Consider the following 21,034-nt stretch of genomic DNA (forward strand, 5'->3'; position numbering starts at 1 on the left):
TAAAATAATGTTAATTGTGGCGACCTGCCTACCAGAACTCAACGCTGCCAGTCTGGTAATTCATAGCAACGAAAAAAACAAAATAATGTTTATTTCTGTTGTTAATATAGATTCGAAGAAGATTGATATGATTAACGATCTGTTTTTGTTATCATAGTTGCATGTTCAGCTACGCTTTATTTATTATTGTTCAAAAGGGCCTATTATACAAATTAAATTATTATATTAAAAGCAGTGTGTAATTATCTGTCTCAAAAAATTTTACCACCATAATTGGTGACTCGGACGTGATTTGAACGCGCAACCTTATGATACGCTAAACACATGCATACTGTCCACGAGTAGACCCGTAAGAGCTTCGAAGGCCTTGCTTATATTTTCTCCAGTCCTTGCACTTACAAATGAATATCTGAGAAACCAAATCATCGATGAAGGCCAGTATCTCTTCATCGGGCACTCGATCTTTTGACGGGGAGTCACATTTGTTTCCAGCCGTGACGAAAGGCACATCGACGCATATGTGTTTTATTTCTGCTATCCATTTCCTTACTTCTAACAGGGTTTGTTTCTGTGTCACGTCGTACACGACAATAGCACCATGGGCTCCGTGGAAAAATGATTTGAATTTCTCCTGGCCAGCTGAACACGTCCGTGCTTGGAGTGCCAAAGGTCTAAAATTGCCAGACACATTACCAGCCAATTTAAAAATTTTAATTTGCCATCACCTCGCTTCAATCACGTGCACCTCGACTTGGTCGGGCCATTTCCGCCTTCTAATGGATATTCCTATATTCTTATTTGCATTGATCGATTTACTCGCTGGTCCGAAGCCGTTCCTTTGGTAGATATTTCACCTGATACTGTGGCAAAGGCATTTTACACCTTTTGGATTTCTCGATTTGGAGTTCCGGAGCAGATTTCTATTGACCAGGGCGTCAGTTCGAGTCCCAACTCTTCACGTCACTAACTGAGTATTTGGGCACTTACAAAGTGAGAACCAGCCCCTACCATCCAAGTTCCAATGGAATAGTTGAGAGATTTCGTCGCTCCTTAAAACAATCAATTCGATGCCACACTGCATTACAGTGGACTGATGTGTTACCTACTGTACTTCTAGGTCTTCGATCAGCGTTAAAAGAGGATCTGAATGCATCTTCTTCCGAACTGGTATATGGTACCAATCTCCGTTTGCCTGGAGTTTTCGTACATTCAGTCAATCCATCTAAATGCAAAGTAGATCCTGTTACAGTCGACCAGTTCCTGCCAGCGCTCATTGCAAACAAACTGTGTTCGTGCATAAAGAACTTAGAAACTCATCTCATGTTTTTCTCAGATGTGATGCTTCAAAGCCTTCTCTCGCACCACAATTTTCAGGGCCCCATCAAGTGTTAGCTCGAAACGAGAAAACTTTTAAAATTTTGGTCAACGAAAAAAAGTCGTCATTAGTATCGACAGTCTTAAGCCGGCATTTATCTGGACACCAGAAGCCACTGGAGCGAATGCGTCTTCACCATCACAAATTCCATCTGAAGATCCGCATTTGTCTCCAACAGACTTCAGTGCAAGCTGTTCCAAGCCTTCGACAGAAACCAGGACTTCCGACTTATCAGATGCTACGACAAGAACACGCTCAGGTGGTCGAGTTCGCATCAACCCAAAGTATTTGTAAGGTATCGTTAACACTGGAGTGGGAGTACTGTGGCGACCTGCCTACTACAACTCAATGCTGCCAATCTGGTAACTCATAGCAACGAAAACCAAAATAATGTTATACAGCAAATCACTTTTTAAGTTGTTGCCACCAAATATTAGAGGCCTGTATTATATTTAAAGAAATTAAGTAATCTAAAATCTGCATAAATGTATGTTTGTTTCTCTATTTGTTTTAAAATTTTTCTTAAAATATTTTGAGAGTCATTTTCGTCACTCCAAAAATATTATGCTCTGATCTGTGTGTGTGCGTTTCACAGGAAGGTGGTCATTTCAAATAGTATTAGTATTTATAATAATAGCCTAAAGATATAAAGTGGGAAAAGGTTTTAAAATAAAGAATAAATAAATAAAATATACCAAACATCCTGAAACCTACAGTTTTTTGCCGCTGAAAAGTTATCACTCGACAAATCTTTCATCATAACTGTAACTCCGTAATTTACACTGTGGCAGATTTTACGGCCCCGTAGATTATTGGTGCGCGTTTCTCCCAGTGGCATTGTTTTAGAGTAAGTAACTGAAGTTAGAATATTAAATTGTTGAAATATTAATATGAATTTCAGTTGTAGATTTAATTGTGAAATTCTTTTCATTCCAGTAGTATAAACTATGTGTATTTAATTTACCCTATGTAAAATTACACATATTCGTAAATGTTTTTAGTATTCCACGTGTAAGCCTAATAATCGGCATGAGTAATAATCATAACGTATTATTATCATGCTTAGGTTACTATATATATTTTACCTTATATGATTCAGTATAGCGAATATTATACAAATTTCGCTTTAATCTTCAGAATTTTTTACCCACGTGTTGAAATCATGCCATTGCAATAAAACGTATTCTTGCATAGCCTTGTAAATTCTTTTAGCATTTCATTTATATAATTAAGATGATTTTATTTAAAGTTCTTGTAATTAGTATTATATGACTCCTGATCAATAAGTGTGCCCAAATTTAAGATATTTGGGAAACATTTACAAAGTTTTGCAGAATATAGTACCTGTTACGTATCTTTATTTTTCACTGATTTTAATATTCCGTGCATTTTATAGAAATCATTTTGGCTCGTGATTGGTGATTCTCAAAGTACGTAATTTAGTGTTTCAAAAGCGCTCTAAAAGAGTTATGTACAGTGAAAAAACCTAGGGAACTACTCTGATATGCGCCCTCAAGGCACCAATTTTGGCGAGGAACTCCACGCTGCCATATTGCTATCTAAAATTTTTTCTACATTTCGAACTTTAAGCCTAAAATGTCTCCAAAAAATCTGTTTCTGCGAATGCAAAAACCACGTTTTGAACACACAATTTAAGCTAAAAATCCGAAACAAAAACAAAAAATTTAGATAGCAAAACCGTGAAGTTTCTAACCAAAATTATTTGATTTGAGTCCATGTACACAGCGATATGTTTTAACTTAAAAAAACATCTACGAGTGGCACAATCTAGGCAACGAACGAACTACGCACACCTCCCTTTAATAAATTAACATAACAATAAATTTCAAAGAATACAATATACACACCATCCTGTTTCAACTTAAAAAAACATCTGCGAATTGCACAATTTAGGCAATAAACGAATTTACGAACTACGCACACTTCACTTTAATAAATTAACATAACAATAAATTTCAAAGAATATCATGTACACCGCGTTCTGTTTCAACTTTAAAAAACATCTACGAATTGCACAATTTAGACGGTATGCACTAATCAACAAAATAACTAAAGTAAATTTCAAACAATTCAAAAAAACAATAATGGCAGAAATTCATACTAGAAAAACAATGAACATAACATTCACAAAATTCTACAAAATAAGAACAAGAATAAAATAAAATGCACTTACCATTAATGCTTTTTCAAACAGCAGAAATACCAATTTCATACCGCCACGTAATCACTATCGTATTTATATGACACCCGGACACACTATCCAGAAAATTCATACTATGCTTCGCAAATAAATAAAATAACAAATAATCACAAATCCCTACTTCTATCACGCACAGCCACTAAAAATAATCTCCCTTACCTTCTTTCCATACCTCCAAATACCCATTGCCCCTCAACAGGATGGCCACGACAATTATGCCAAACTTCAATTCAACAACTTTCACCATTAAATCTTTCCCCCTAAGCTTCTCAGACACAAAGCATGACGAGAACCAACGAACTCCAGCGAAAGATTTTTCAACGGCAACAGGGTTGCCATACAACACGCAATCGCGCCAAAAACCAGAACAGAACGCATATCGCCACATTTGGTGAAATTAGGGCGTATATCAGAGTTGTACCAAACCTAGAATACTATGTTAGGATGCAAAAAAAAATTTACATTTGACGATGAATGAGTTTTCCTAGAGGCATCTTGCTGTGAATTCTTTTGATTTACATTTAGTACTCTATGTCAGTATTAAACGAAAGCAAGCACTGTCTATGTTTCAGCGAAATTTTGATGGCATTTAAAATTAATTTGATGAATATTAAAAAGCATGTCAACCTTCAGAATGTGGGGAACATAAATAACGGTACTTTTCTGTTACCGGGACTTGATTCAGAAGTTTCTGTGTACATACAAAAATGTAGCGCAAACTGTTACTGTTTCTTATCTAATTAATTAAAATGTTAAACATTTTAGAGGAAAAAAGCTAATTGCTGAATTGATATCACAGTCAAAATAGTCTGAAATTCAAATATCAGGGTATTATTAGAGGAAAAAAGCTAATTGCTGAATTGATATCACAGTCAAAATAGTCTAAAATTCAAATATCGGTATTATATTTACGAAGTTTGGTTGCCTCCTGTTGTAATTTTGGTGAGTAATCAAGCTGGCTGCTTTAATTCTGAAGCACCAGTGTTGTTTGTATTTAATGTACAAAAGACTATCTTCATTTACTTTTTTTCTCTTTGCTATAGCTTATCATTCAAAATTACATGTAGAATTAAATTTACATGTCTGAGCAGGCAGATGCTGAGACCGTGTGCAAAAACCCGAGCATACTTAATAAAATTCTATTAGGTCTCATTATATGTCGTATCAGTGATCGTAGGAACTAATTAAACTGCGTTATTGTATCAGCTCAGTTTTTATGTCTGTATTAACTTCGCATTGGGAATCTGGAAAGGCTAAGACATTTTTATAGGGTAACTCAGTAATCTCAATTGTCATTTATTGACAATTATTACTATGATTCAGCATTGATGTTTCTGTGCTAGTTTGAATTGGAAATCATTGAATAAGTAACTGAGAAATATTTGGATTTTTCACGAAAATCTAACTATTTCTTATAAGTTTTGTTGTTGCATTTACATAACCCGAATTTATACAAAATAAACTTATGTACTGTGCTGAATGGGTGCATTTTAATTTACATGATATTTGTGTTCTGTTTGGTAAGATGGTGGTTAATGCTCACTGCTATAGGCTTACCTGTGAATTACAGCAGAGTCATGGATGTTTGTAAATGTATATCATTGTGGGGTGGGGCACTTGTTAAACTTAAGCCAAACATGTTTTGGTTTAATCCCGTTATATGGTACACATGGGATTTGGTGACATTTATGATGAGCAGTAAGTGCATCATTTTGGTGTTGGCAACAATTTTCTAAATTGCATCGAGGCTGTGCTGCGTACTATGATTTTTATCCATATTTTTTACCAATTTCAAAAATTACCATTGATTTGCCCCCCCCCTTCTTTTTTTGTTTAGGATGCTGATATTGTTATCTACTAAGCCACATTATTTTATTTTTCCACTGCCTTTTTGAAAATTGCAAAATTTTTTATTTAAGAAGTTTTTGTTGTTTTTAGGTCCGCCGACGTAACTCAAAAGGCAACTCCAAGATGTCGGGAGGTATTCCATCTTTAGCTTTGAAAGATGAAGATGTCACGAAGTTCTTAGCTTCTGGAACCCATATTGGGGCAACTAATTTAGATTTTCAAATGGAACAATATGTTTTCAAGAGGAGGACGGATGGTAAGTTTTATATATATTTTTAAAATTTAAATTCTTATTTTTATGACAAGATGTTTAAATAAATGGTACTTCACATTTTCTGTCAGTCATGTCGACAAACAAAAACTTTCCTTCCCTTATGACAAGTAGCTACAGTGCTAACAATAACCTCCTTAAGTAAAGTGGCAACTTTGGCATCAATAGCTAAACAATGACATTAAACAAAATAGAAAGAACGAGCATTCAAATAACATAACTACTTTTAGTCGCTCCAAAAGCATGTCATTTAACAATTCCCCAAAGCAATGAATAATGCACTGACGTGAAGGAGGAAAGCAGTAGGTAGGAAATGATTCAGGGAGCCTGCCAATGTCTGAATGGTCGGGTGTTTTGGGTGACTTGACTGTGAAGGTAAAAAATTAAGACCTACCCTTAACAGCAAGCACTGGAATAGTTTCAAAAGTTTCGGCCATTAAAATTATTGGTAAAAGTTTTAATGAATTTGCTTTGGCAGATAAGCTTAGGTCCTTTTTTTTACAGTTGTAATGGTAATTTCTCTCGATTATCTATCAAAAGAAAGAATCTTATTATCTAACTTAATAAAATGCCACCTGTTCCTCAGAAATCTCCAGGATTGTTTGGCACAGATTTGGCAGTATCCTTGCCAAGTTTCACAGTGTATAGAAGAATAGGTTAAAGGACAGAATCGCTCACTTATTTGTTTGATGCCTTTTTTACAAGAGTAAGAAGAATTGTATTTTTGTCGATTTTCTTTTTAAGTGAAAATAGATCGATGTGTACATGGATAAGGTCAAGGGAGTACGCAATTCTAGAATTTTTTTAAAGTGAAAATAGGTTGTTGTGTACATGGATACCGAGTTTGTGCAATTCTTGAAAACATGCCAAGCAGTGGGTGATTCTGCATTTTCCCCAAAAAGTGTATAAGAACCGAATAAACACTGGTATCAGTATAGTTAATTGCATTTGGCAGAGGAGTTCATTTTTGACATACCTTTGGAGCTAAAGTATTCATATGCATGAAATTAGCCATGTGTTGCTAAGTATTAAATAAATTTGTCAATCTAAAGTTCAGATTTTGTTGTGGACTTTGATTAGCATATTTAGGTTTTTACCTCATATTTGAGAGTATTAACCTTCTTTTGAAATGAATTTATTGAGGAGATAATGTTTTATGTTTGTGATGAATTGTATATACAGACTTTTAAAAGTTTCATGAACATGCAACAGAAGCAAACATTGCATTTCATAAGTGTTTAACATTGTTTTAAAAGCCCAAGACATCATCTGCTGTTAGTTGTGCTGAATATATGTGATAGGTAAAAGTTAACGATTGGGTGCCTCTTGTTTTTGGCGATTCTTTTCTGACGCAAAGATCAGCACCAGGAAGACAATTTCAAGATGGACGCAACACAAAACCAAAAGAAATCAAAGAATTGCACAAACTCTGTGTCCATGTACACATTGATCTGTTTTCACTTTAAAAAAAAATCCTAGAATTGCACAAACTAGGCATTGTGCACTGCCTTAAATTTGTCCATGTACACATCAGTCTATTTTCATTTAAATAAAATCAGGAAGTTAAAACTATCATAGTAACCAAAAGCAAGGTTTTATCGCCAATTTTTTTTTTTTTTAAATTGTCGCTAATCGAAGAGGCAGCAAATTCTACATTCAGTGATCATTTGATATTTTGATTAGTTTATATCATCTGTCTTTGTTTTTTGGGGGGTCAAAAGAAATCTCTAATTTCAGGGGTATATGTGTTTTACAGATGTTTTATATTGCTTATTAATTCGTCAAATAAGAACTATAGTATTTTTTAAAGGAAATATACTAAAACTGATCAAAGAAAGATGGAAAGAAAACTTTTACAAGCAGTAACTGTAAAAGAGCACATAGAAACAAAAAGATCTGTCACAGATATTTTTCATGATTTAGATTTGAAAGAAAAATTTAAAATTTTGTCTGTATCTGAATTGAGTAACATGTCAGAGCTTATAAAAAGTACATTAACCTATTGAATTTTAGTTTAAAATAATAATGAAATGCCTAAATACATATCTTATAAATTTAAACCTTTCCCATACGTTTAATTATTTTCAATCTTTGAAAAGTACTTTTTTTTTTTTTTTTTTTTTTGTAAAGGCTTTTTTCATAGCAATATATTCTGTGTTTTAAAGCTTGCTGAAAAGTCGAATAACATGCACAAAAATTAAAGTAATTGCATTTGGATATTGTGGAGTGTAGCTACCAACTGGTTATTCATCACATCTTCCAGTAGATTACTGAATCTCCTGGTTTTTAAAGAATTGCCGAGGAAAATATTTCTGAGCAATAAATGCAATCATTTGAATTAAACTGTGCAAATTCCTTTCTGTAAGCACTTAGTGATTTCCAGCTTAATTTTTTGTATTAAATTTTATTTCATCTGAATTGTCTTAATCTACTACAGATATCTGCAGAATTTTTATGAAGATTTTGTGGGCGTTTAATCAGTGATGTTCGTATTTAATTTTATTTTGCATCAATAAATGAAATGCTGCTAACTTTAATCTCATATTAATATATTTATTAGTGAATTGTTAAATAATAAAAGCATTTCTTCACTTCGCAAAATTTTTTCATCGAAAAAATGTAAGAAAATTGCAGAATAGGCAAAATGTGTACTAGATAATTTTAGACTATCTAGCTAAATTTATTTTGCATAAGAATCGTACTGTAAGTAGTTCAGTAATCTTAATCATGCTTATGGTTAATTCCTCCGGGACTTAATGATGTGTGGACACTTCCAATTTTTCATATATCAAGATGGTCAGTTATAAATTAGCGAACTGTCTACAAAAGATATACCTGATTTAAACGATCTGACTGAATTCATACAATACCATAATAATCAGAAAGATGATTTTGTTGTTGTTATATCACATTTAGAGGTTGGGGTTTCTTTAACTAGAATTAGGTTCCTGTCACAAGTCAAGTCACTTTATATGCAAGATCTGGGAGTTTTATTTGCTGTTATCAAGATAGCTGGTACGTAAGCATGTTGAACAACTCGTGTTGTTTTTCCTAATATCCACCATTTTCGGTCTGGCATGTTTCTCACAGTGACTGGATCTTTGGAAACATGTTTTTTGTAAGCGAGAATAGTTGTTCACGGTAATATATACTATTGTACATGGAAATCACATGTAATGCAAATTTGCAGCTTTCTGAGAACTTCGCTAGCAACTATTTGAATAGCAATCCCACAGGCCATGTGTTTGACATACCTGTACATAGTCAGATCATGAAATCATCCTGCTTTAGATTTTTAGCCTTTATTAAGAAAAATGTTTTCCAGCAATAAATGGAATTTAGTTAATTATGAAACTTAAATTGGAGAAAATTCTATTTCTCCCACCTCAAACAATTTTCAGGCTAAATTTTATTTTATGTAAAGTTTGTTATTACAGTTTATTGATCCTTGTGTACTCTTCTATTGTTGAGACTACATACATATGTACAGACATCTATATGTCAACACATACATAACATTTTGAATCCAGTCCCAATAACAGAAAAAATACAGATCTTTGTTATTAAATTTCATCTGAGTTGTCTTAATCTGTTGTAGAATTTTATATGAAGATTCAATCAGTGTTTAACTCCTTAATTGCCGCAGAAAACATGCAAGATATTATTCCCCAGGGCCACCGTTTTTTACAGAGGCACACATAATTATGTGATGTATTAGGAAGGAAATAAAGTGCAAGTTTTATTGCCTAAAACTGTTTACTTTCACAAAAAAAGGAAAATACAAAAGTTTCATGTTTAGAGAAAAAGTATAATAAAAAAAGATCCCCAAAAATGGAGTTTCGATCATTTATTTGACCAGTATAACATCAGGTTTAAAACGGAAGACACAGAATCAAAAAATGTTTTACTCAAACAGAAACACTAGCAATAACTTCACAGTCATTAGTCATCGTTGTCAGGCATATTTTTAAAAAGCACCTACTACAAACAGTTAACGAAAACAGAAGACAGATAATTAAAAAAATACATTTTGCTCAAACAGAAGCACGACCAGTAATTGCGCAATGTGCAGTCACTACTTCCATTGTTTCGGAAACATCCCCCCTTCTCTGAAATATCCTTTGCATACTGTCATTGTAGTGTTACATTCCAAAGCTTTGAGGATAATTTTACTGGTAGCAGCGCAAAGCAAATGAAAGCATTTCTGAAGGGCGTATATATACAGCCGCAGCAGTTAAGGGGTTATTCGATTGTTTTTGTTTACTTCAGTTCATAAGTCTACTAAATTTATTTACATAAAATACTTTTTTAGTGGTGTTCAAACTTTATGGAGTAATATATTTCGATCCTTAGCTATATACCATTGATTCGGATTTTTATCTACTTTATGATTCTATTATAAATATTCGCTACCCATAGTTTGAATACTGCTGCACTATGTACTTTAATTATTATTTTCATCATACTTAAAAGTACTTTTCCAAACAAAATTGGGTCCACCAACAGCCAAGCGGTAATGTCGCTGAACACTGGTAGTTCGGTCCGAGGTTCAAATCCCCCGAACGGGCTGGCTGCATGGGTGTTTTCGTGGTTTTCCCTATGTGTAATGTGTCTACGAGCCAGTTTTCCTTAAAAAGTCCTCCATGAAGGCATCCCTCCCTTAAGGCAGATAGCCCCCGAGTCCTTTGCCGTAACCTAATAAACCAAACCGAACAAAATCTTTCCTTCGTTATTCAAGATTTTCTCAGTATAAAAGTCTTAAAATGAAGTTGGCCAAAAAAACATAAAACTCGCAATATCCAATTATGTCGCAAAAAGTATACACTGTCACAAAAAATATGTGCACCCAAAAGAAATCGAGCCACAATCAGAAAACAATTTCATTGCCAGTGGGACAAGAATGTATGCTGCTGGGAATGTTTAAAAACATGATAGCTTGTGCTGTAGAGCTATTCAAACAAGTCTGTCGACTTAGATGGACATTATTATCCCTAGAGATGTAACCAGTGGCAGTACGGACAATTGTCAGACTTTGAGAAAGGGGCAAATAGTAGGCCTCAGAGAAGCAGGTGTATCAGCCATTACCTTGGTCGGAGCAATATGGTAATTGCTGGATGTTGGCGACAACGAATCACGGAAGGGATAGTCTACCATTGCGGACCAGGAACATACGTGAGTGCAAGGATTGCACAATCTAAAAATGGCCACTTCATACCAACATTGTTAGCATCAATTCAACATCATTTTCCTCCATCCAGCCATCTGGTGGTATCAAAGGAAACTATTAAGAGACGACTGGCTGACGCTGGTATATGCTGCCGATGTCCGTTAAGACACCTCTCACTGACCTTGCATCATATGTAGTGTCGGTTGGATGTTTGCTAAACTCGGGCAAGCTGGAGTGTGATCTTCGATGAATCCTGATGTAGTCTCTATGCTGATTGACCAATGCACACACATGTGGAGGCAACCAGGCCAGCGGTTAAATCTGGCATATGTTATCAAGCGGCATTCGTAGTATGGGGAGTGATTTGTTCTGATACACAATCAACTCTAGTCATCCCTCAAGGCACTGTGACTGCTCGTAGTTACTTCGTCGATATTTTAATGCCGGTTGTACTGCCTGTGCAAGTCGTCCAGGTTCCGTTTATGAGTAAGACAATGCTTGTCCACATACTGCACGACTCTCCCAACAGTGTCTTGAAGGATATGGCATATTCCTGTGACCTGCCAGGTCACCAGACTTCTGGCCAATAGAGCACATTTTGGGATATGCTTGGAAGGCAACTGCAGCCATTCTGGAATATTGATGAATTAAGTGCCCATTGCAAAGGCTGGCATGATCTTCCACAGGGTGTGTTCTAGTTGACCTATTTGATTCTGTGCCACACCATGTATGTTTCGGCTTGTATAGCTGCAAAAGGTGGCTCTACTACTTACTGATTTGTAACCTTTTTATGCTGTAACTTCTTAATAAAACAAACTTTTGTTCTGAATTTGAAGTCATTTGTTTATCGTCTCGTACGCTACATATATGTTGAGTTTTTTTTTTTTTTTTTTTTTTTTTTTGTGATAGTTCGTTTTCTTCTGAGTGCATACTTTTTGTGATAAAACATATTTACATCAGAACTGAATTACAAAATGTTCAATAACCTGAACCATGCATTATAAATTAGATGAATAGTCAGTATGGAGTTCCTTTGAAATGGTGTTGCAGTGCAACATGAAGACCTCCCATTTTTAAGTTGGCCACTATGCCTCAGAGATTTTGCAGCAAAATTCTGTATTCCTGTAGAAATATTACTTCTACAGCCAGATATTTTAAAACTAAGGTACAAAATATCATGATTTATTTTTAAAAAACTTGGAATTTGAAATGCAATAAAAGAAGCACATACAAAAATGGCAACATTGTATGACTGAAAGGATTATTACTGCTATGGTTGCCATAGTTTGGCACAAAATCTGGGGATATTTACTAGACCTTAGTTAGAAGCCACCAAATTTTGTAATAATCCTCAAGTACTTTCCTCCCCCCTTTTTTTTGTAACTTTTTGAAGCAGGAGTAAAGCTGCTGTTGTAATATGGATATATTTGTCTTCATTCCATGTAAAACATTCTCGGCGTGTGGTTGATACAATTTATTATTATTATTTATTAACTGCTGAAATCTATAGGTATCTCAATTACAGCAGTATAAGAAGACATATGAGTTCCAAAATTGATGCTAGTAACACTGGTGAAACATAATGAAATAGCATTTAAAATTATATCTTAATTTTGTCTTCATACACATTTGCATGCTAGATTCAAATCAGTGTTCCTATTTAAGTAAAATTTTAACTGCAGTCGACAGTGTTCAGAGTAATTTACCTTATATTCTTTTTGTTTTCATACCTGCACTTTTCTGTTTTAATTATACTGAAGTGAATATATAGTTTGCAAGAATATCTTTTATTCATGGACAAATGACATGTTCTTTCTGTCTGAAATGTCAGTAACGTGCATCAAGAAAGGAAAAATCACATTGGATTACACATGTGATATTTTATAATATTTTTATGAAAAGTGAACTTTAATAATTTAACTTTGCTGTAAATTTAGATTGGTTGTTTTGTATGTTATAAAATGTAACAGTGGCCATCAAAAGTCTTGCATGTATCTGAAATATGAATTTTAATGAATTTTTACAAGCATTTTCTTAAAATTTAACTGGGCCTTTTGTACTAATCAAGAACTTTGTGGAACATTTCTTAAAAGAAGCTGAGAAGCATAACGTGGTATACATTACAGGACTTTTGTAGGCCTCTGTGTATACCATGTGAGCTTCAATCTTCTTAAGGTGTTTAACTCATCTTTTCAGCTGAAGGTGAATCCTCCCAGAAATCCAAAAAGAAAGCAGTTGAATGCCGTCGCAGTACTGCAGCGCAGTTCTTTGTAGAAGAGGAGACTGTTCAAGAAACTGTAACTACTGATAGAGTAGTTCAGCTTTTAAATGATGCCATTGTTCCTAAAGAAGAAGGTGCAACATTAAAAAATTTGCTCATTGTTCAAGAGCTCATTATTCATAAAGAGCCAAAGCTTTTGGATAACTTTCTTGATGAAGTTGTGAGTTTTCAGCATGATCAAAATCCTGAAGTCCGTCGTTTTGTTGTGCAATTCATTGAAGAAGCTTGCAAGAAAGATCCACAGATTCTTCCAAAAGTTGTTGGCAATTTAAACATGATGCTTCATGATAGTTCTGTAAATGTCCAGAAGAAAGTAATACAGACAACAACCCAGCTGTATCCTGTAGCCATCAGATGGTTATGCAATGCAAAAAGTGTCGATGAAGTAATGGAAGCTACTTGGGCATCTATAACACAGCTTAAAACACAGATTTTTTCATTGCTTGAATCTGATAATGAAGGTGTCCGAGCTTTAACTATCAAGTTTATGGAAGCAGTAGTAATTACACAAACTTTTAAGGACCAGTATGCAGATCCTAAAAATCTTGATTTGTCTTTAAATGACATTCCTGTCATATTAAAAATATTTCGCCCGAAGAAAATGGAAGAAGAAGCAAAAGAAATTTTTCAAAGAATTATAGATTTTCATGGTGCTTCTCATGTCTCAAGCTATAATTTGATGGCTTGTATGCAAGTTCTGACAACTATAGGAAAGAAAAGATTTGAGTTTTTCCCAAAAGTTTTGCAAGCCTTTGAATCTTTGCATGCAAATTTACCACCAACATTAAGTCAGTCTCAAGTTAGTAGTGTCAGAAAAAATTTAAAATTACAATTATGGACATTGGTAAAACATCCTGGTGCTGTAGAATTTCATGCGCGTATATCTATTATGCTTTCTGATTTAGGTGCAACACCACAGCAAATAAGTAAATGTTTTCCCACTGTGGAAGTAAATAAAAAACGTTCTATTGCACCTAAAGAAACGGAAGGATGGAACAAAAGAATAAAAACAGAAGATGATTCTGCGAGCTCAAAAGTTGAATCCGCAAAAGCAGAAAGAAGCTTAAAAGCAAAAAATACTGCGATTGATATTACTGCAGAAGATTTAGTTCCAAAATTCAGCAATACAAATGTTGCAGATTTAGTTCTTGTTAGCATGTTAAGTCTGCCTGAAGCAATGCCTGCTCACTTTCAGTCCACTTATACACCTATTGCTGCTGCTGGGACAGAACCTCAAATACGCCATTTAGCTCGACTTTTGGCTACGCAGTTAACTATTGCTGGTCTTGGAAAAGGTGTTGAGGAAGTGAAGATGGATACTGATAATATAAAACAAGAAAGCGATGATGATGAAGATGATGATTCTACTGCAAAGCAGATACAAACAGTTGTAGGTCGAATGACTGACATTAAGCCTAAGAAGCCTGGTCTTGTTCTAATGCCTAGTGGCTCACTAGTAAAAACATCTAAATTTTCAAAAAAGCTTGATTTCCAAGCTATTACTAAGCCCTTGAATGAAGAAGATGCTAACAAGTTTTGTAGAGGTGCATATGAGCGAATTTTAAATGCAGAAAGAAGTGTAAATAAAAGAGGAGCTACTGCTATGCGAACAAAAATTCTTACCACACTGGCTACACAATTTAGGGGTGACCTTAGCACTGATTTAAAAAATCACATTCTTGAAAATCCTCGTGGTCGATTAGAGTTGGCCTTTAGTTGGTTTTATCAAGAATATGCTGCTTACAGGGGGTTTGAAGGATCTGTAGAAGGCCCTATTGAGAAATATGATGAAACGGTGAATGAGCTTCTTAGTGGAATTTTAGAAAATGATGAACAGAACAATATCCTTTTTAGCAGATTCTTCATAGATCCTCCATTTATTACTGATGGAATGATAGAATCTCTTAAAGTTATATGTACTGATGAAACAGCTACCAACCAAGCTCTTCAGATAGCTAAAGGCATGACAGTTAGGAGGCCACCAAAAAAGTTATTATTTCTGAGTGTTATATGTGATCTTACTTTGCATGAATCATCTGAAGTACGTTCAAAAGCTGTAGATACTGCAGTAGAGCTTCATAAGAGTGGGCATATGAAGTCTTTTATTGAAGCTTTTGCCTTAAGAAGTCTTAAATTTTTACTTAATCCAACTCCACCAAGTTCTGATTTTATAATGTTCAGTCAGCCACCTGTTATATGGTCAGAGGATTTGACAAAAGTATGTTTACACTTGTATTTGGCATTATTGCCAATTAATCATCATTTAATTCATGATCTGGGAACTGTTTATGTTGAAACTACAGCTGATGTAAAAAGAACAATTCTTCGAGCTTTAGAAGCTCCTGTTAAAGGGATGAGTATGTCATCTCCAGAATTGTTACTGTTTGTTGAAAAATGTCCAAAAGGGGCTGAAACTTTAGTTACCAGAATAATCCACATCCTTACCGACAAAGCTCCTCCATCATCTGAACTTGTAGCTCGTGTTCGTGACCTATATCACAAGAGGGTACCTGATGTGCGCTTCCTTATTCCAATAATTAATGGTCTCACTAAACGTGAAGTTATAGCTGCTTTGCCAGAGCTTATTAAACTCAATCCTACAGTGGTTAAAGAAGTATTTCATCGTCTTCTGGGAAGTAATTTTGCAAGTCCTCTTTCACCTGCTGAATTGCTAGTAGCACTCCATAATATTGATCCTGCAAAATGTAATCTTAAAATAATTATCAAAGCTACTTCATTATGTTTCGAAGAAAAAAATGTTTATACACAGGTAGTTTTAGCTATGGTAATGCAGCAATTAATGGACCAAAATCCTCTTCCAATTTTGTTGATGAGAACAGTTATTCAGTCTCTTGCTAATTATCCTCATCTTCTGGGTTTTGTTACAAATATTCTGCAACGACTAATAGTGAAACAAGTTTGGAAGCAAAAGAGGATATGGGAAGGTTTCATTAAATGTTGTCAGCGAACAAAACCACAGTCCTTTCAAGTATTATTGCAGTTACCTCCACCTCAGTTAGAAGAAGTTTTGCAGTCGTGCCCTGATCTGCGCGATCCCTTGTGCCAGCATGTTGAAACTTTCACTGAACATCAAAAAGCTCACATTCCTCAAGCTATTATGGATGTTATTGCAGTTTTCAAACCAGATGCTGATAAATCAGAACCAGAAACACATTCACAAGATCTTGGTGATCGATTAAATGAACCATTACCTCCTGGACAAGATATGCCATAATATTTTATGAAATCGTATTTTTTCATGTAAAATAACATACAAGTTTATATCTGTTGTGCATATTCTCTAAATTTGTAAATCACCATAATTACTGGTCTTGTTTTTAGAATGTGTTTTTGATATCTATTTCTCAGTTAAATGTGTTATATTCAAAAGTATTTCCATGGGGATTTTTCCCTGTTAGTTGTTATTTATAAAGTATCATTTATGTGTCATTAAAAGTACGTTTTTACAAATGGGCTTGCTTTATTTGAAATTATATAGCTTTGATATTAGGTCATAATTTAGATATGGAAAATAAAATACTGCTATTGACTCTTAAATCCTAGTCGACAATATGGTGAGGTAGACAGTCTATTTAATTAATGAAGAAAAATATCTTTGATACCTACTCTTACTGAAGGATTAGTTAAATATATTATGCAGGCAGGCAATTGTCCTTAAACCATCTAACATAGCATATTTATTATCTTTCAAAAGAAAGATTTTAGCATTAGTTTTGCAGTTTCTAATTGTAGTGTTAATGTATGTAGTTAAGGTTTAAATCACTTAATTGTATGTGCTAAACTGAGATTTAAAATGTGATAATGCTGTTGAAATATTTTTTACGTGATTTAATAAAATGGAAATGTCATAGAAATGTTTTGATCTTTCTTAAAACTTGAAGGACAAAGCATAACAATTGGTATCTTAAATAAAATGTTACAATGAAGGTCTGGTAGTTTATAAGTATGGCATTATGGTATATAAAAGTGCTGTTCTTGCAGATGTATGCACATTCTGAATTTAAAGTAGACATTTTACATGAATATAAGTTTTGTCTGAGAAGCTGTTGTGTATCCTGTGATTTAAAGTGTTAATACTTACATTACAAACCTTAAAATAGAATGACATTTCCCTTTTCAAAAAAATTGAAGGTAGTTAGTTATGCCTATATGAAATACACTCATGTCCAAAATTATGTTTACATGCATAAATTCACGGATTTCTCAGAGACTATGACTTATAATTTAATGAATTTTCGTGGAATCATACATAACATGATGACACATAAATGCAAAAGAAAAAATTGAAGATCACCTCATATGATATAAAATTGTAGCATGAAACAATAAAAATGGTAATAAAGTGTGACAAAGAGAGTCAAGAAAAAAAGGAATGATTCAGAAAAAGAATTAAGTCTTACGAATTTAATATGGAATATGATCTCCCCCGACTTGTACACACATATCACAACGTGTTTTAAGGCTGGAAATAACGTTAACCACAGTTTGGGGAATTAATCTCCACTCTTCCAGCAATGCCGTCTTCAGAGCATTTACATCTCTAGGAGAAGGATGTATACGTGCAATTGCTCTTCCAAGGTAGTCCCATAAGTTCTCTATCGGGTTAAGGTCAGGAGAGTTTGGTGGCCAAGGTATTCGCTTAATGTCTTCACTTTCAAGGAATTCATCAACGAGGTTTGCTCGATGTGGACGGGCATTATCATCCATAAATAAAAAGTCAGGTCCATATGCACCCTTGAAAAGTCTTACATAAGGATCTAAGACCTCATCCCGATATATCTGGCTTGTCACAGATCCGCTGCTGAACACGTGTAGGGGCGTACGTCCTTCGATCATTATTCCACCCCATACCATCACACCTCCACTACCGAAACGGTCACGTTCCACAATGTTCGAGGGATCATTTCGTGTTCCTGACTCCCTCCAGATGTAAACACATTTAGAATCACCAGTTAAACTAAACCGCGACTCATCAGTAAAGAGAACATGGGACCATTGATGTTCAGTCCAGTTTTGATGTTCTTTGCACCAATTAAAGCGATCCCTTTTTTTCTGTGAAGACAGTAAAACACATACCCTTGGCTTTCTGGCATAAAGGCCTTTTTCATTAAGCCTTCTGTATATTGTTTGCCGTGATGCAACAGTTCCAGTGGCGGCTGCAAGCTCTGAACTTAACTGGCGAGCAGTAGCCTTTCTGTTACGACGGGCAGTTAATGCCAGATACCGATCTTCAGAAGCAGTTGTCATTCGTTTCTGACCTTGTCCAGGCCTCCTTACATCACTTCCATCATTTTGAAACTGTTTCCATAGCTTAGAGACTGTCTGTCTTGAAATATTCAGACATGTGGCTGTTTCCATGATTGACTGCCCTGCTTCTAAACGGCCGATAATTCGCCACTTTACAGATTCTTCCAAATGATACTTCGAAGCCATAACAAACCGCTTTGAGTCCCTACACACTGAAATCAAACGCTATGTTGCAGAAATTCACTCAAATATTCAGTTTGCGCAAAGCGCTTGATTCACCCTTGGATGACGTAACGTCGAGATTTGCATATCACAAACCGTTTGATTACTTTTGATTGGATAATGCTAATTAGGCTTGGTTTTCACACATTCCCTGCAAATACGGATCACATTGATTCGATATTTCATTGAATATCATCATTTTTGGGTATGTAAAGATAATTTTGGACATGAGTGTATATTGCTTATTTTCTTTGTTGGAAAAGTCATTCCATTTTTTCTAAATTCATATAATGTATTCATTCAGATAGCCATGAAACTTGTCTTGATTTGTCATATGTTTAGGTACTTCAACCTTTCTTCTTTTTTTGTGGATAATAAATATTTTTATGTGAAACAGTTGACTTTATTTTTATTGTGTCATATTTTTTAATTAGGAAAGCAGATATGCATACATAATTTGTTGCATGTCATTGATCATGTGTGCCATAAAAATTTTACCACTTGATATACCTAAACATGGTAGGGCACTAATCCTTAATATCAATTATTAAGTACATATTGTTCCGTTTGTATTGAAAAGAACTTAGCTGCCTTTTTGAAAATATAGTAGTCTAAATCTATGCTTGAGCCAGTGCTAATCTCTGTTTTTGTACAGCCAACTTTAACCCTTAACTTCCCAATTTTTTTAATTTCTGTGAAAAAAACTACATCAGCTAGTTCTCAAGTAGCAATAAAAGGGGAAAATTTTTTTTTTTTTTTTTAAATTGAATTTCAGTCATTTTTTTGTTTGTTGCAGCAGTGCTGTAAATTACAAGACTTTACATGGAACGGATTGCATCTTTTAGTCTGAAACATTTGTTCTATTGAAGTATTACTAGGTCTTCCTCTTTTAGCATTTTGATGGTACCCCATTTTGCATGAGCATGATGCAACTTCAGATTTGAATTTTTGTAAATTCATTAGATTTTTGTATTTTCAGATTTCTTATCAGTTTCCACTCACTTGTACAGTAACCATGCATTTACGTAACTAAATCTAGCAAATGAAAATTCAAAACAAATGAATTCTCATATACCATTTCTTGCTTCTCATTAATGTTTTGTGTCGAGCTATTATGCTAACGAGTAAATTAACACCTCCCATATGTTTGTTATACTCTTCGATGACGTGAGGCCTAATAATTTCTATACGTTCTTTAGTTTTCTTGTCATATCTCGATACTTTTCCAAGTTGCTTTTCACCAGCAAATGTTGAGGCCATTATTACAATTTTATTGTCTTTCCATGCTGTCACAGAGATTTCTACATCATTATAATTCCCAACAAATCCCATTGAATGTCCTCGTTCCATTTTATTGAAAACGTTTTCAGTAGAAATTTTGGAATTAGGAATTCTGTTCCTATTTATGGTTCCTAAAGAATATATCCCTTCTTTAGATAAGTATGCTAAAAGAGTAATAGAAGTATAATAATTATCAAAGTGGAGTAAATTTTTATTACGACTTAATTCTTGCTAATCGTATTACGACATTTGCATTAGCACCTAAATCTGGTTCACCCTTCTGCCTATACTTTTCATTATTTTCTTGGTCTGAATATAACTCTAATTTATGTGCAAAACCTGATATCCCACAAAGTACAAAAAATTTAAATCCCCGTTTATGTGGCTTCATTGGTAAGTATTGTTTCATACAATATATTACTTTAGTTGAGCATATTTGCTATTTATCGACAGATGCTTTTCTAAAGTAACTTTAGCAAAAATTTTATTTAGATCATAAAGCAGTCTAATTTTATGCAGCCTAATCATGGTTAGGATGATCTCTTGGTAGATGTTTATCATTATCATTAAAATGGAAATACTGTCTAATAGTTTCAAATTTTTCAAGAGGCATTGTTTCTTTAATTCAATCAGATCCAAGCTCTTCTGATCAGTATGTTTTATAGTTTGGCAGGTGAACTAGAGATGTATAAAAACAAATGCCCAAATATTGATTTGTTTCATTCTCTGATATAGTCAAAGGCTTACTTGGATTCTTTTCAATTGCATATCATTTGCTCCCTTCATAAATGTTATGTATGATCTCGTCCGTCCATAAATATTTTAAAAAATCGCATGGTGTGTCCAAATCCACAATTTCTCTTGGGAGTGTATCATCTCCATGGAATTTTATTACTTCTTCATTCAATGAATTTTTTTATTTTTCCATAAAATATTCTTTGACAATCTTTTATTATTCTTAACAGTTAAATTTAAAAAAGATTCTTTGACTGAAATATTTCTATTTAATTTATTATCATCATCGGATTTTTTTATATTCTGAATTGTATTTTTATGAACTAATACTATTCACAGTCGCTATCCGAATCTTCATTAGATGA

General features: G+C 34.2%; 1 protein-coding gene across 1 annotated transcript; it reads left to right on the plus strand.

Annotated features, from left to right (window-relative positions):
- The first annotated feature begins 2,071 nt into the window (after nucleotides 1–2,071).
- Nucleotides 2,072–19,047, plus strand: Sym (symplekin scaffold protein). The gene is made up of 3 exons (XM_035355273.2): nucleotides 2,072–2,222; nucleotides 5,535–5,700; nucleotides 13,079–19,047. The coding sequence occupies exons 2-3, from the start codon at nucleotides 5,568–5,570 to the stop codon at nucleotides 16,396–16,398; spliced, it is 3,453 nt and encodes a 1,150-aa protein (XP_035211164.2). The 5' UTR covers nucleotides 2,072–2,222; nucleotides 5,535–5,567; the 3' UTR covers nucleotides 16,399–19,047.
- Nucleotides 19,048–21,034: the final 1,987 nt, after the last annotated feature.

Source organism: Stegodyphus dumicola, chromosome 7, assembly GCF_044657685.1.
Source record: "Stegodyphus dumicola isolate Sdum_Otavi_A_Nest chromosome 7, ASM4465768v1".
NCBI classification, from domain to species: Eukaryota; Metazoa; Arthropoda; class Arachnida; order Araneae; family Eresidae; genus Stegodyphus; species Stegodyphus dumicola.

Excerpts from the sequence above, each read along its gene's own strand:
- Sym (XM_035355273.2), top strand. The coding sequence starts at position 5,568 with ATGTCGGGAGGTATTCCATCTTTAGCTTTGAAAGATGAAGATGTCACG. Across the intron at positions 5,701-13,078 it reads TTTCAAGAGGAGGACGGATG|CTGAAGGTGAATCCTCCCAG; the intron begins GTAAGTTTTATA and ends TCATCTTTTCAG.